The 15,971-nt window shown below is 38.0% G+C and overlaps 1 protein-coding gene across 2 annotated transcripts; it reads right to left on the bottom strand.

Annotated features, from left to right (window-relative positions):
- Positions 1-9,387: 9,387 nt before the first annotated feature.
- Positions 9,388-14,656, bottom strand: LOC141399406 (E3 ubiquitin-protein ligase SHPRH). Of its 2 annotated transcripts, none has more exons than XM_073978077.1 (12): positions 14,255-14,656; positions 12,980-14,197; positions 12,511-12,908; positions 12,247-12,439; positions 12,067-12,169; positions 11,463-12,003; positions 11,216-11,390; positions 10,755-11,140; positions 10,451-10,569; positions 10,080-10,341; positions 9,847-10,007; positions 9,388-9,783 (listed from the first exon to the last, which is right to left on the bottom strand). In XM_073978077.1, exons 1-12 carry the CDS (start codon positions 14,412-14,414, stop codon positions 9,600-9,602), a joined length of 3,900 nt encoding a protein of 1,299 aa, XP_073834178.1. In that variant the 5' UTR covers positions 14,415-14,656; the 3' UTR covers positions 9,388-9,599. The 2 variants fall into 2 exon arrangements, with proteins under 2 accessions (XP_073834178.1, XP_073834180.1); XM_073978079.1 differs by having other exon boundaries at positions 11,216-11,387; positions 14,255-14,607.
- Between the last annotated feature and the right edge of the window lie 1,315 nt (positions 14,657-15,971).

The following is a 15,971-nucleotide window of genomic DNA, read 5'->3' as shown; positions in this document are numbered from 1 at the left end:
GTGATTTTGAAAATATCTTTAAGAACTGGCCAAGGAGAATAATAAACGTGTTTTTTATCTTAGGAGCGGCAAAAGATGAAAATAAAATGGATTTTTAAAGAAGTTTGGAAGCGACCAAAGGTGATAATATAGACGATTTTTTAAATAGAGTAGCAGTTGGATTTTTCAAACATTTTTAGTGTCAATCGAACATGATAATGAATAATAAATCGCGCGTACCATTTTAGCGAATATTTTCGGACTTTTGTGGGGGAGGTACCGGAAGGAGTGGACCTATAAGCACCACCTTCGAATTTCATCTAATATTCGTTGTTGTGTGGGAGGTACCCAAAGGAGTGGATCGACTGAGTCCATATTGGAACATCATCTAAGTCTGGTAGAAATTTCACGATGTGCAAAGTATGGACCAAATCGGTTAATTCCTTCAAGAGTTATCGTGCGGACAAATTTTCCGAATATTTCCGAACTTTTTTGGGGAACGTGCCGGAAGGAGTGGACCGATATAACCCATCTTCGAACTTAAACTTAAAGGTTCGAGAGTTATCGTGCGCTCCAGCCAGCCAGACAGACGGACGGACATGGCTAAGTGAACTCCAAATTGTCTGAAACACATTTCGTCCAAACATACTTGTGGTCTAAAACCACTATTTCGATGAGGCTCATTTTGCCCGTATGAAAGTGTACAGTATATACCCTCGTTAGCATAAATGCTGTGGGTATAAAAACGTGAAATTTTGTTGCAAATGTATGGGCCACCACTGTATGTATGTTTGGACGAACTCCGTTTCAGACAATTTAGCCCTGTCCGCTCGTCTGTCGGTCTGCCTGGACGCACGATAACCCTCGAACCGATCAAACAATTTGATCTAAACTTTCCCACTCGTAATATTTTGTCCAAACTTAGATCTAAATCGAAGATGTGCCATATCAGTCCATTCATTTCCCACTAAAATACAAAATTTTTCGCTAAAATTGTGTCCATGATAATTCGGAAATTCTTTCCAGTGGCAGCAACATGACACCATATGGTGGATAGGACCCCACACTCAGGCATGTTAGGAGGGATTTTCATGATCTAGAAAGAGTGGTCCAATGTTACAAGAGAGAACTACTAGATCAGCAAGCCTATCAAGCTGGTTACATGGATGCAGTCGCTGATGCCATAAACAACTATAGTGCGAATGCGGTCCTTGAAGAACATATCCCATCAATCGCAGCTGAGGAGCGGCAGTTGCCACTACAAACCAGAGTAGTTTTGGCTCAACTGCGCTCAGGATGGTGCAGCCAACTAAATTCCTATAGGGCAAGGAACGATGACACGTGTAAAACATCAGTCCAGCAAACATACAGTCATGGATGCCAACTGCTTAGAGGTAAAAATCGCTACAGCCACATACGCACCATAGGTCTGTAGCGATTTTTACCTTAAAACAGTTGACATTCCTGCTTAAACAGTGTTTTTTGTACGTCAAAAATCACCACAAGTAGTGGGAAAACCACCAATTTGGCACCGCTGCATACAGTATATGAACTGTTACAACAACAACAACAACTGATGGGCACACGGCGGCCGGTTCTTTGCGCCAGAAAGACTCGAAGGAATCTTCGATTAGGGTTCATCACCTCAACAATTATGTGTTTGTTTTGGATATGTTATCACCACGAAAGCGGCAGTATATCTCGGAATTTCTGCTCTTAGCTCTTTTGGTCCGTTTCGGGATAGAGAATAAGCCCGGGTCATGGATCTGTTCCACATGTCAGCATAGGTGCCATGTAATGGATGTATGGTATCTGTGCAATTTCAAGGCTGATGTTATGTTACTGCTTGCTGCGCCAGAACATCGCCCAGTGTTTCTCCTACCAGGGAGAGTTGCTTAATGTGTACATACCGCCGATAAATAGCTGTCCCCTTCGTTATAGGCTCGACATTAGATAGCTTTTGGAGGACAAGAACCGTCTTCTGCTAGGAGACTTCAATTCCCATCATGAGCTTTGGCATTCCGTCCTAGGCAGTGACCACATTTTGCACGGTGAACTAGGCAAGAGGAAATTTCCACAGTTCGTCGTATATCACCATTGTGGCACATGGTTTGATAAATGACATGACCTGGCAACCCGCCATTGCCCATGGCTCAGGTCATCTTCCGATCATCGTCTACGTTAACAGACCATACGACTTCATAACTGAGAGCTGATCACTCCCTTAGATCCTCAGGTAGCTGAGAGTATTTTGTGGGACAACCAGCATTTGCCCATGGCTCAGACCATCTTCCGATTATCGTCTACGTTAACAGTCCATACGACTTCATAACTGAGAGCTGATCATTGCCTTAGATTGAAACATCAAAAAAAAATTAAATATTAATTCTCTCTTTAATTTGCCTCTCTCTCGATTTTGCTCAGCTCCTCAGGTATCTGAGAGTATTTTGTGGGACATCAACACAGTAGCAGTTCCGAAAATTTGCGAGTGTTATTTTAACCGGAAGTTTATAGAGCACCCCGAGAATGATAGCGCTAAGAGGAGTGTGCTACGCCGTATAAGAGTCCTCTCGACCGAGGAGGTACCATAGTAATTTACGATAAGCTATTTTGCAGATTTCATCCGAAACGCGTAATAATCCAAATGTTTGAGCCCACACGAAATTTCAATGGTATTGCTTAAGCAAATGGATTAACCCGGAGTTGAATATTTGACAAGTGTCCTCCCGTTATTGAAGCCAGGCAATTATGCCAGTTGCAGCGAATCATGCGGGTCGATTTTGCTTGTTGTCTCCAGTAGCGAAGATCCTAGAGGCACCGCTCTTCCCCATAATAAGCTGTTTCCCCATCAGTCGATAACTGAACTAGAACAGGCCATGCGACCGAATACTCATGCTGGCTCTTGACCTTTCGAAGGCCTACTATACCGTCAGCTATGCAAAGCTGTTCGAGGACACAATGAAGACTTTCCTTTAGTCATGTTTGAAAAGTTGGATAATCAACTCTATGCGGCAACGCCAGTAGTTTGTGGAATTCGGAAATAAGAAGTCGAAGATCCGTAGAGTAAAACAGAGAATTCCCCATGAATATCTCCGAAATATGTAACGTCTACCTTTCTGAAATTCCACATCCTCCCGATGGTATAGAGATTGTAATGTATGCGAATAATTGTACGATCTTGGCATCAGGTCCCATCGTCCATGGCATATGTGATGAGTTAAATTTCTACATCGTTAACTTAGTACAGTTCTTCCATCTGAGGATTATGAAAATATTTGCCGCTAAATCTACAGCCACACCGTTCACCACCTGGATGGCTAAAATGAGGCTCCCCCTGAACATATTGGTCGATGTCCTGATTCCGGCCACTAACTACCCTGATATCAGAATAAAACCGACCGCGCAAGCCACATCTATTTGCGAAAAGGAACAAGGTCCTCAAGTCGTTGGTCTACAGCAAAATGGGTACTGGCAAAAAACCTTGTTGACCTCCTACAAAGCAATGTAGGTAAAGCTGATTGGAGGATTGTTTTTGACATTTTCATGAAAGGTAGTTTTTTGTGACCAAGTCCAATCACTTTTGTGATTTAATCCAGTTTAAGACCACTTCTCGTATCGAAAGTGGAAAGCCAAAGATTCGAACCCACACAACCACCAAATCATGTGGCCGGTTAGACAGATCAGACATATCGGTGGCTTTTTTGGCAACGCACACCCTGTACCCTGTAACTGCAATATTTTAATAAATGCTAAGCTTGTCATCGAGCATTGATTTTTCAAATGCAATTTGTTTTTTGCATTGATGAGCTTTTTTCCCATTGAACCTTCAGAAGTTATGAGTTTGGCTTTGAACGCTAAAACGTCGTGATAACATTTTTCATATGTTTTCGAGAACGTAGGTTCAAACACCAGTCTGGCTCAAGCTGATTTATTTATTTGAAAATTTTGCCTGTAGGGCGAAGATCTTTTTATCATTAATTTTTAATTAATTTCTCGTTGGAGTTAAGCTGAACGATCGAGGAATTTTTGAAATATAAGAAGGATTATGATTTTTGTATACTCGTAGACTGTGTTGATTAGATCTATTAGTGGAAGAATTAGAACTATAAACACCCAAAAATTTAAACTTCCAAAACTTCTTTTCATACCTACGAACTTGTTAGGGTTATGATGATTTTGGATCCACCAATCCTGTTACTGTTTTTTTGTACAGTCCTAGGCTAAGGCCATTTAACTAACGGCAAATTAGGAGCAGTTAAATGTGTTTTTTTAAAGATGGGTATAAAAAAAGAAGAAGCCAAAGAGGACACTAAACGCACATCAATTATAAAAGTGGATTTTAAGGAATTTCAAGAGAACTTATTGAATCCCACAAGACTTAATTATTTTAAGATTTTGGAAACAATCATTAAATTTTGCATTTGAGGATACTTATTTCACCGCTGTTTTTTACCTCCCCCTAATTTTGTTTTCCAACATTTCCATTCCGTCCTATGTTTTGCCGTTTGTTGTGTTATGTCTCTCCCGACTGACTATAGATATACTTCATCGGTGTGCTTCATTGTTATCTACAGCCTGTTGGTATCTTGTCGCACTATGTACTGACTGTGCGAGTCGTATTAAGCGATGAGTGAGTGAGCGGTGAGCAGAGTGTGTAGTGGGGAAATATTAATGCCGATTACAGTGTGAGCTGTGTTAACTAACAAACAGGTGGTTTATCTGTGCAATTGTTTGGCTATGTACGTCAAGGATATAAGGAAACGGATATTCTTAAGGATATGTTTTTTTTTCAGTTCTGAAAAACAGAATCTCTTTCAGTCACAACAAAACCACACACACACGCAATCACACACATACACAAAAGGAGGGATGCTCTTTGTGAATTGCATCATTTGATTCCGTCATCTCTTGTTTCCTTCCCTGAATAATTATCGGTCCTTTTGTTTTGAATATCAAACATAAATGTTATCAATTCAGATGGGGAGGGTTGAGCTAAGCATTGAATTATTATTTGAACTATAATTTGCAAATATTTAAAATTGCTAGAAATGTGCTTTAGAAAAGAACTGAATAAATTCTGTACAAAACAAGTTAATGAATGCTGGACGAAGTTTATTTTGACATTTAACACTCCAGCATAAATTAAAAAATTTCCGAAAATCTCTCGTGTGGGGTTCATCATCGGACAATGATTTGATAGTTCAAATTTGTTGTGAGCATTGTAAGCATTAGCATTGCAAGGCGACAAAGAAGCGATTTGAGTTCACTTTCAGAACAGTTAAAGCATGCAACCTTCTTAGCCAATACTAATGTGATATTAGGTCTGTCTGGTTACTTTCCCAGCAAGAATTGTCCAGCAAGAACTTTCTTAGAGAGTAAGGGGTTTTTATTATCTTATGCTAGAAAACTGTAAAAAGTAAACAGACACCTTCCCAGCAAAACCAGCAAGCAATCAGCTGACTTGCCAAAACAGAACAATTTGTCCGCCAATAAAGGAACCAAAGGAAGTAAAAATGATGTATTTTATTTAAAATAAAAAAAGAAAATGGCCCAAAAAAGGAATTTTTCCACTTTGCAACTTTGTTCTTCGAAAAAATACAATTAGGCATGCATTTTCACAATAAAATTGTTTTTAATTTTCACAAACATAAATCACCGAATAATTAAAAACAGCTGATTGATTGTTTTCAGGAAGAAGAAGAGTTACGAGTGCTTGCTAGAAGAAATTTGTCCAGCAAGAATTTGCAAACTCTCAGTAAAAGAACTGTCAACATGTCTCTCTCGACTCGATCTCTTTTGCTGGCTTTTTGTGTTAAAAGACGACTTCCAGCAACAATTGGTACAAATTGTTACAAGTTTTATGGTAACCAGATAGACCTATTGTTAGATTATTTTGTACTATGGGTAAATATGTTTCCTAAAACTGAATTCACTCTTATTGAAATGACGACTGCTGCTACTAAGCTGTTTTTATGTCATTTAATGTGTGATGAGAATGAAATTAATGCCTCTGTAATATTTTATCCTCTTTAGTGGACACAGGTTCAATCTCAAGACCTAATTGGCTGCCTGATACATACCAATTCGGCTGGTAACCTATCGGTCAATGGCTTTATTATTATTTAGCCGACAATACGTGTGTTTTGACCTCATTCGGTTAAAGAATTGTCGAAAAGTGTTCTTTCATCACTGTCTGTCGCCTCTCTCCATCTTTCGCGTTGGTGTAGCAACGCAAATAGGTTCAGATCATAAAGGTCTCTCCTGACGGGCCTGGGTGTGGAAAGCCTATCCACTAGATAGTGGCAGGGATGCTCACGGCAGTAACACCCAAGCAGATACTGCATCAAGCTGTTCGAGGATACAGAGAAGACCACTCTCCAGACTAGAGTTGTGTCAAAGGAGCTATATGGAACTATCTAGTTCACTTCGCAGTTCCAATGACCCACATATTTTCTTTGAACAATATGCGTATACTTAACATCACACGTTATATTTCATGATGCTACTCATACGTTTTGGAACTAGTACAAGGAACTAGATTACCCAACTCTACTCCAGACGTGTTTGAAGCGTTGGTTAATCTACTATATGTGGGACGCCAGTCGTTTGTGGAATTCGGTAATTAAAAGTCAAAGATCCGTAGAGGGAAATCGTAATGTATGCGGTCGATTGTACGGTCATGGCGTCCGGTCCTATTTAGCTGACTTAGTGCACGATACGGTGCATTTGTTTAGCTGCCATTAGGAGGACCCTGTTGCAGTCTTCAGGGCGGCATTCTAGAATATTTGAATATTCTTCCAATTCGTAGCGCTAACATTTGCATACCACACTGGTGGCGCAAAGTATACCACAGACCGGTCTATTGCTTGGAATTTCAGAATGATAAAGATTAAAGAGGGTGCCACCGTGGTGCAATGGTAAGCACCATAAGGTATGCCGTTCGATTCCCAGGCCGGGCAAACACATCATACTTTCCAACGGTGGCAAAATACCCCTCAGTGCAATGTAGGCGACATATCCTGAGTATTCCAGCCAAGTTAAACTTCTCTATAAGTAGTGTCGAAAACACACCGTTCGGTCTAGGCGATTAAAATTAGGTCCCATATCACTGAGAGAAGTCTCCAGTGTCCCTTCGGGGATGTGCATGGGAACATATGTATATGTATGTAGATGTTAAACCGCTGCGGAGATATCACCCCGGCTGAGGAAACTCCCTGTTTCACACAACGGGTCTTACACTTCTTGTTTCTGAATTCCACTGGGGTTCTGGGAATGGGGTCCACAATTATAGTTGAAGAGGGAAGTCTTCTCTATGTCCTCAAACAGATTGGCACGGTTGACGGTATCTAAGGCATGCTATAGGTCAAGAGCTCTGGTTTTTGTGGTACTATGCATTTTCCGGAATCCATGTGACATTAGGCAAGTGATGGGGATGAGTAATGAATTCATGCTGGAAAACTGATACCCATCTTGGGAGAAGTAGTGCCTCTAGGATATGCATTACTGCCCATAGGATGGGAATCGACCAGTACGATTCGCCCGTGCTGGCATCCTGCCTGGCTTCAGTTGCGGTACCACCTTGTCAACTTTCCGCCTTGTAGTACAATATCAGTGGCTAACGACAAATTGAGGACACTTGTAAAATACTCAACTCCGGGTTCATCCAGTGACTGAAGCATTACCATTGAGATTCCGTGTGGGCTTAACGCTTTGGACGATTACGCATTTCGGATGACGTCCGCAACATGGTACCTCCCCGGCTTGGAGGGCTCTTATTCGGCGTAGCACACTCCTCTTCGCCTTGTGAGGGAGCACTATAGATTGCCGATTAAAATAACTCTTGGTTTCTCAGGGTTCGTACGACAAAGCTTCCTAGTCCCGTCACATCTGCAAGGACATTTTGTGTGATTTCGGATATTCGATCCACGAGCGGCTGCAGCTGCGAATATGTCCTGGAAAATTCTCTCAGGGTCCCGAGGATCTAAGGGAATGGACAGCTCTCTGAAGCGGTGATTGGTAAAAATCCCAATCGACTTTTTCATGGTTCAGAAATGTACGTCTCACAGAGACGATTTGATGTTGTTGGAAGACTGCGGGGATGTTCCGAATACCGACGACGAAGTTGGAGACACGCTCTCCAATAACAACAGTACTACTACTATCGCAGTAGTTATTGAAGCGGCTAAGACCCATTCCCTACATCTACTACACCACACCGATGTTAACATGTGCAGGATGCAGATCTGTTTAACCTCTACCTTACTGAAATTCCACATCCTCAAGACGGCATAGGAAGGACAATATATGGGAAGATTGTACGATTTTGACATCGGGTACTATTTTTTTTCATTTGAGGTGGATGGCTGATATGAAATGGTTTCGAGCTAGTCGGATGCTCAATTCGTATGTTATCGAGTTTAGTTGGTGCCGGCAGGAAAATGCACATTAGGGCGGCCCAAAAACCTTATATGTGAAAGATTGTAGGGATCGGATAACGTTAACCCATGTCACAAGAGGGATCTTTGTTTCCATAGTAATTTGCCATAGATCCACTGGAGTTAGATGAGTAGGTTTGGCGGGGCAGTTGAAAAGGTGCTTTGTGTCGTGCGGGTCCATGCTGCATACTAGGCAGATGTCTTGCACGGCGCAATCGATTTCCGCCCAATAACAATTTAGGCGACTGCAATAGAGCGTAGTTGAGGCAAAACTACTCTAGTTTGTCGTGGCAGCTGACGCTCCGATAGATGGGGGATGTACTCCGAGAACTTTATCCACACTATATTCACACTATATATTTGAATTTTTGTTGGAAAGCTACCCGAAAGTGTGGACCGATAAGACCAATCTTCATACTTAAACTATGTTTGGATAAAATATTACGACATCCAAAGTTTGGGTCAAATCGGTTGAGTCGTTCGAGTTATCGTGCGCTCCAGCCAGACAGACGAACAGGGTAAAACTGATTACAAATTCTCTAAAAGGAATTTCGACGAGACACATCTTTGATCTTAAAGTGTATATTCCTAATTTAGACTATCGATTGAGGGTAAACGTTAGAGGACAGCAACATTTAGCGACCTTTTCCTATTTTTTCATCCTTTTTCATGACTGCTCGCGAAAGACGGAAGTATAGGGTCTCCCTCAACCGACATAGGTAAACGAGCCATGATATTAAAAATCAAATCCACAATTTTCACTAATGATTCAATCTTTTTTTCATTGTTTTTATGAACTTTTTCACTTATACATCCGATATACATCACCGGAAGCATGATAGTGTTATTTTCAATATTTTTAATATCCGCACCACCAAGAAAATTTAAAGTCTCAAAATAAAGGAGTTTCGTCCTGACATGAGACTCATGTTTTCTCTGATGGAATGGCTTTAATTAACTACAACTCACAAAATTCCAGAAAAATATAACCAAAAGCCTTTATTGAAATTCAATTATTTTGGCGATAAAAAATTATATATAAATAAAAAAGTACATTTTGTAATGTAAGTATACTAAATTTGGAATATATACATGTACGAGTATATATAGTCTATATTAATACTACAATGTTTTTACGTGCAGAATGTAGGTTGTGCGAAAAAATACTGACAATTTAGTGAGAAATTAGTGCTGATTTCTTAATATAAAAAGATTTTCAAAATCACTGAGTGAAACATTATTAAATTCCCATTTTTGTTCCACACCACTTGTGTCGCCGCCGCTGTCTTTTAGCGCTGTTGATGATACAAAATCATGAATATTTTCTTCAATTGAGTCCTCCATAATAAAACGATGTACAGTTGTGGCTCTAAAAATAGGATCATTTAATATTTAGTAATTCAAGAAAGTTTCGGAAATCAGATCTACATACCTAGTTTGTCCAATACGATGTACTCGTCCAATAGCTTGCAATTCTTCGCCAGGATTTAGAATTGGTTCAACCAAGAATACATGATTGGCCTCAACTAAATTTAAACCTTTAGAACCTTTTATGAAAGGCATTAACAAACAGGTAATGTTGAGACTTGGATTCTAATTTTTTCAAAACATTATTGAGGGAATTTTTAGTATAAGGAAATGTTTATTTTGATAACAAATACATACCTTGAATTCCTCTAATGTTTGCGGTGTACATTGTAATCGGTATTTAATTTCATTTTCTTTGAGGGCAGCCGCAATTGATTGCAGTATTGGCAACCACTGGGAAAAAATTAAAATTTTTAAATAATTCTCTTCACCTTCGGCAGTTTCTTGGCTTTGTAAATTTAAAATTAGCCTCACAATAAAGGTTATTTTGGACGAGTAATTTCCCTTTACAATTTTGTTTTCGGGGAGAATAGTTTTGGACTTGCTTATATAGTAAATGCTGTGGGGAAACAGTATTTGTAAATATAATTTATTCAAAATTAATTTTGTGTGATCTCAGAGTAAAAGTTATTATTGTTGTTTTGTAAAATAAAATTAATTTGCCTTACTTTGAATGCTGTTGGACATTGCGACATATGGAACATTTAAAACAAACACTCCTATTGTATTGTTTCATGGATTTTAAACATGGAAAACATATATGATGACCACATTCGAGAACAGCGTACTAAGGAATATACAGAAGGGAAGAAAATTTAAATATTTTTTCTTTATAAAATTAAAATTTGAACATATTTAAACAATTCCAAGATATAAGCGGTTACTCTGAAGATAAAGAGACTAAAGTGCGGATATTACGTTCAGAATAAGGCCCACAATTTCAAACACGTTTTCGTTTTTTTTTTTACTTACCCTATCTTCTTCTGATAGATGACAAATTGGACAAGCTCCAATTTCCTTGTTGCTTTCCAAATGTTTAATATACTTCAATCTGGCCAATTTGATGGTGAATTGTCTTTGAGCCACCTGCAACTCATTTTGTTGATCGACTATTCGTTGTTCAACTTCATGTTCAAATATTTTGAATATTGATTTATCATCGGGATCATCTGTTAAGGTTATTCTCAATTTGCACATGTCCAACTCATCATAGGCTTTGATGGTAAACTCAATTTCAATCCATAGTTTAATTAATCGTTTACACAGGTTCTGTAGGTTTTCCAAATACAGCCAATTATTCTCCATTGTTTTAACCAAAGTCGTGTCAGATTGTTTATTTTTAAGATAGGCAAAAGTTACTGTGAATTTAAAAGAGAGGGAGTAGGGAATTTGGTGAAAGATCTTCAAAATATCATTTCATTGAGAAAACATACTTTTACAAAGCAGCATTTCAAGTGAGTGATTTTCCAAACCCTCTGTTATATTTGTATCCTTGTCTATAACTTTGTCAAAAAGTAAGCATTCAAATTGATTTATTACATCTCGAATGTTGCACATTTGACACAAGGGTTTCTTTTCTTTAGTCCTCTTTTCATTTGTTTCCTGCTCCTGGAATGAAATAAAAGAAATCTCAAATTGTTGCTTATTATATTTGTTGTATTGAAATCCCTTATTACTTACACGTATCTCACTCAAATGACAATCATAGACACTGTGTACCAATTGCATTATTCGCTTCCATATCGTTGGACACACCAAATGTCTTGGCTTAATATTTTCCGTGAAATATTTCAATTCTTCAATATCCCGTTGAAGTTTTTTCATAAATTTATTTAATTTTACAAACCACAAGTCCACAATGTAGAGTAACGAACGTGAACTTTGTATTTCAGCCAATTTAGGATTGGTTACACCAAATCGTGGCATACAATCTTCATAAATTTTTTGCAGCAACTGTGAAGTATCGTTTACATGCAGTTTATCGAGGCCTTCAGCCATGCTATTGATGAGTTGAGCATTTATCTCATTATCACATTTATTAACGGCAGCATTATAAGTTGACATAACGTTCGACAACGTATTGGAATACGTACTCAAATATTTCCACTCTAAGGTGTTATATTGATTTTGATAAATTTCCATATCGGAATTGGCAAAACATTGTATTCTTTTAATTTCCATCAGATTGTGTAAAGCATGCATTTGTAATAGGCTATCGACACTGCAATTAAATACAAAATAAAATGTTACGAATATAGAACAAGTATAAATGTTTGCTACTTACGTTACATTCATATTGACATATTCATTGGCCAACCTAAGTACGGCATTATAGTGTTTTGTGGCATCTTCATATTTTTCTTGTATAATATATAAAGCTGCCAAACCTAATGTTTTGAAAACAAAGAAAAAACATTTATAGTAATGCATAGAGAAGTAAAGAACATTTCCAGCTTATACCCACCATTATGGACTGAGGTCATTGCTCGTAACTCTGATTTACAGCTTATTTCATTAGTCGATTTCAAATATGAGTGCAATTCTTGTGGTTGTAAGAACTGTTTCTGTTGAGCTGCCTGGGTTTTACTATTCGAATTATTGGTAACAACTACGGGCATTGTACACGATTGGCGTATTTTCAAAAATGGTTGTAGTATCTAAAAAGAAAGATAGTAAAATTCAACTAGATCTACTTTGAGGACTTTTTCCAAACGCCTCCTCAACTTACAATGTTCATAATTTGTGGGGATATTGTACTCATCCGTCTGGTATACTTATAAACATTTTGCATAAACATTGCCTGACACTCTTCGTGCTGTTCATTGTAGAAGAATTTTTCCAAGTTATCAAATTCAATACGATGCACAATTTGTTGTTGTGGAGGTATTTGCAATTCATCGGCGATTTGTGACTTCCAGGTGCGCCACATACACTTTTGTAAAACTTTTACCAGTTCTAAAGTTTTCACTTGCGGATTTGTTTCATGTTGTAGAACAAAATTATTAACCAAATTGGTCCATGTGTTTGGCTCGGTGACACTATCAAAACCCACAAATTCCAATAGGGACTGCAAATCGTTTAATGATTTCTGTATGGGGGTGCCTGTTACGGCCCAACGATTAATGGCTATACAACATTGAGAGAGAGAGGAAATTGTTATTTCCAATAAATTTGATATGATTTAAAAATTGCCTCACCTGGTAACAGGCGCACCATAGAAGCCACATGGGACTGATTTGATTCCACCATTTGAGCCTCATCTAAACAAACCCGATACCATTCCAACATTAATATTGGAGTTTTAACACGTATGGAACGTGGTTTATTACGCATTACACGTTCACTGGCATTTTCATTGGTGTAATAAATCTCTTTTGTCAATATGTTGTAATCGGTAAGAACTACATCATAATTGGCCAACTGTCTAGGACTTATCCATTTTCCACCACATACACCATCATATAGCAAGACTCGTAATGTTGGCTGTATGTGTCTACGTATTTCCGAAAGCCATTGTAACTTGATGGTATTTGGAGACACAATAAATGTTGCCTTTGTCTTAATTAGACCATGTTCTGATATTACGTCTTGCCAACAACTGGGACAGATATATGGCTCATTAATGTCGTCATCTTCGTGGTCAGCATTATATTTGGCCACACACTTAATGTGCTGCCATAGTTGGCATTTTGTACACTGCAGAGTTTTCTTAGTTGTCTTGGAATTACATGTACAAAATACTTCCTTCTCACTAATGCATCTTTTCTTGCCAATAGGTATTTGTAAAGCCAAATCAATTTGAGAAGTTGAAGGTATGTCCATTCTGGGATTTAATAAAATCAGGGCAAGCATTTCAACTGTTTTTCCCAACCCCATTTCTTCGGCCAAAATTCCACCTGCCGGCAATGTCAATGTGTCTGGTTTATTCTTTTGGACATAGCGTAGAAACCGATGTTTGTAGACAACACTTTCATTATCTTTTGATGTTAACTTGTCAAAGAATGGAGAGAATTTCGAAGGATTGTTTTCCTTGGTCAAAAGCCATTGAACACTTTTCACTTGATAATTGCAAAGCGTCGGAAGAAACCTTTGTGGCAGTGTTATATCCTCCTTTGGCAACAGCATCTCATCACTATCTGCATGACACTTTTGCAAAGCCTCAAAAAGTTTGGTAGTTACATATGTCTTTAGTATTCGTCTATCATCACCATTTCCATTACCACCAGTTTCCTCTTCGGAAGAATTGTCAGCCTCGTTGTTTAAATTTATGCCAAATAAAATCTCAAATAGTGCATCTATAGCATCTGATGCCAGAGTTCGTCTATTCGTAAGTAAACCATTTCGAAACACCGCTATAAGGTTTTGTCCATCATTTGATTCAACAAATTCCACCGCTTTCAATTTTCCATTTTCCGCTGTAGAAACAAAGAAATCAATGAATTGATACAGCAGCTGTCTTTTCAAATACTTACATTGTTTAATTATTTGTAATAATTTGCTGGAATCATTGCTGAATATATCCAACAGCATCCATTGCTTTTGTTTATAAACAAACAGTATGTTGTAATTTTGAAAATCATATTTTTTTGCAATGTTTGATAAAACAACAGCTTCTTCCACCACTTCCATCATTCTAAATGTTTACGCTTTTGATAAGGGTTGCCATGTTCGAGAAAAATGTACGAATTAAGAGTTTTACAACGCAAAGGGGTTTTGGTGGTGAAATATTTGGGAATTATTGTTGGAGATATAAGTGGATTGGTTTTAACTAGCCAAGTTCTGATACGAAAGGCACAATTTCTTTTTTTGACACAATTTCTTTTTTAATGGCAAAACTAACAAAATTTTCTTTACCATAGAAATTTATCTAAAATGTACGAAAATAAAAACTAACAAGTAGGAAAAGCGTTAAGTTCGGTCGGGCCGAACTTTTTATACCCTCCACCACAAATATCAGCCATTTCGGTGGATTAATGTGGCCACAACATTCAAAATACCGAAAATCGGAAGGTACCGTTCTATCGGGGCTATATGATGGCGTGGACCTATTCCTACAAATTTCTGGGGGAAAGTTCTATACCCCCAACGAAGACTAAATACCAAGTTTCAGCCATCTCGGTGTGATAATGAGGCCAAACCCTTAAATACCGAAAATCGGGAGATATCGTCCTATGGGGGCTATATCAAAACGTGGACCTATATAAACATTTTATGGTAGAAATATTTCTTAGCCTCTGGAAACACAAAATACAAAGTTACAACCGATTCTGTTGTCAAATGGACAAATACATTCAAAATATGTATATTAAAATGACGCGTACTTTATATGGGGACTATACCAAAACGTGGACCTATATAAATCAACTTTGGTAGGAATGTTTTTTGGCCTCTGGAGACACAAAATACAAAGTTACAACCAATTCAGTGGTAAAATGGGACAAATATCTTAAACATTCCTTAAAACGACGACGCGTCACGCGTCATTTTGTATGGGGGCTTTACGAAGGCGTGGACCTACATAGCCCGCTTTCAATACCAAAAGTTCAAACCAAAAGTTCATTCACTTACGACAATCGGTTCGGACGCTAGAGCGATTTCCGCAGACGGACGGACATGGCTATATCGATGTAGAATTGTACGCTGATCAAAAATATATATGTGGTCTACAATGATTATTTCGAGTAGTTACAAACGTAGTGACAAACTTAATATACCCCCATCCTATGGTGAATGGTATAAAAACCGAAAATGTTCTGTTTTTAAGCCAAACTATTAGAAGAAGAAAAAAGGAACGGAAAAATGTAGCTTCTGGAACACAACTTATATACAATAGAATGTGCAGAAAAAATATAAAATATTAGACCTGTTCCTTTACGTGCAGGGATCTTCAAGTTTAACATATTTTTACTAGAAAAGTGTTCACTTGTTTCAAGAATCATTGAATTGATATATGTAAGAGCTGTTCAGAACTTGTTCTACTTATTAACTCGAACAAATTAGTTTTTAAGTAAATATGCAATATTCTTAAAGACGAATAGAAGATACTTTTTTTTATTTATATCTGTGTATATTTATTTATATTTTGTAGTAGTTTTGCACATTGCGATGTTCATTGGCTTAAAAGCTTTAATCGCAATGAATGAATAAATAAACAAGTATTTTTGTGATAAAAGTTGTGTTCCAGGAATA

The sequence above is a fragment of the Musca autumnalis genome, unplaced genomic scaffold, assembly GCF_047663935.1.
Source record: "Musca autumnalis isolate F117 unplaced genomic scaffold, ASM4766393v1 scaffold_3, whole genome shotgun sequence".
Lineage (NCBI taxonomy): Eukaryota > Metazoa > Arthropoda > Insecta > Diptera > Muscidae > Musca > Musca autumnalis.
The sequence above is the reverse complement of the archived record's forward strand: the minus strand, read 5'-3'. Positions and strand labels throughout refer to the sequence as shown.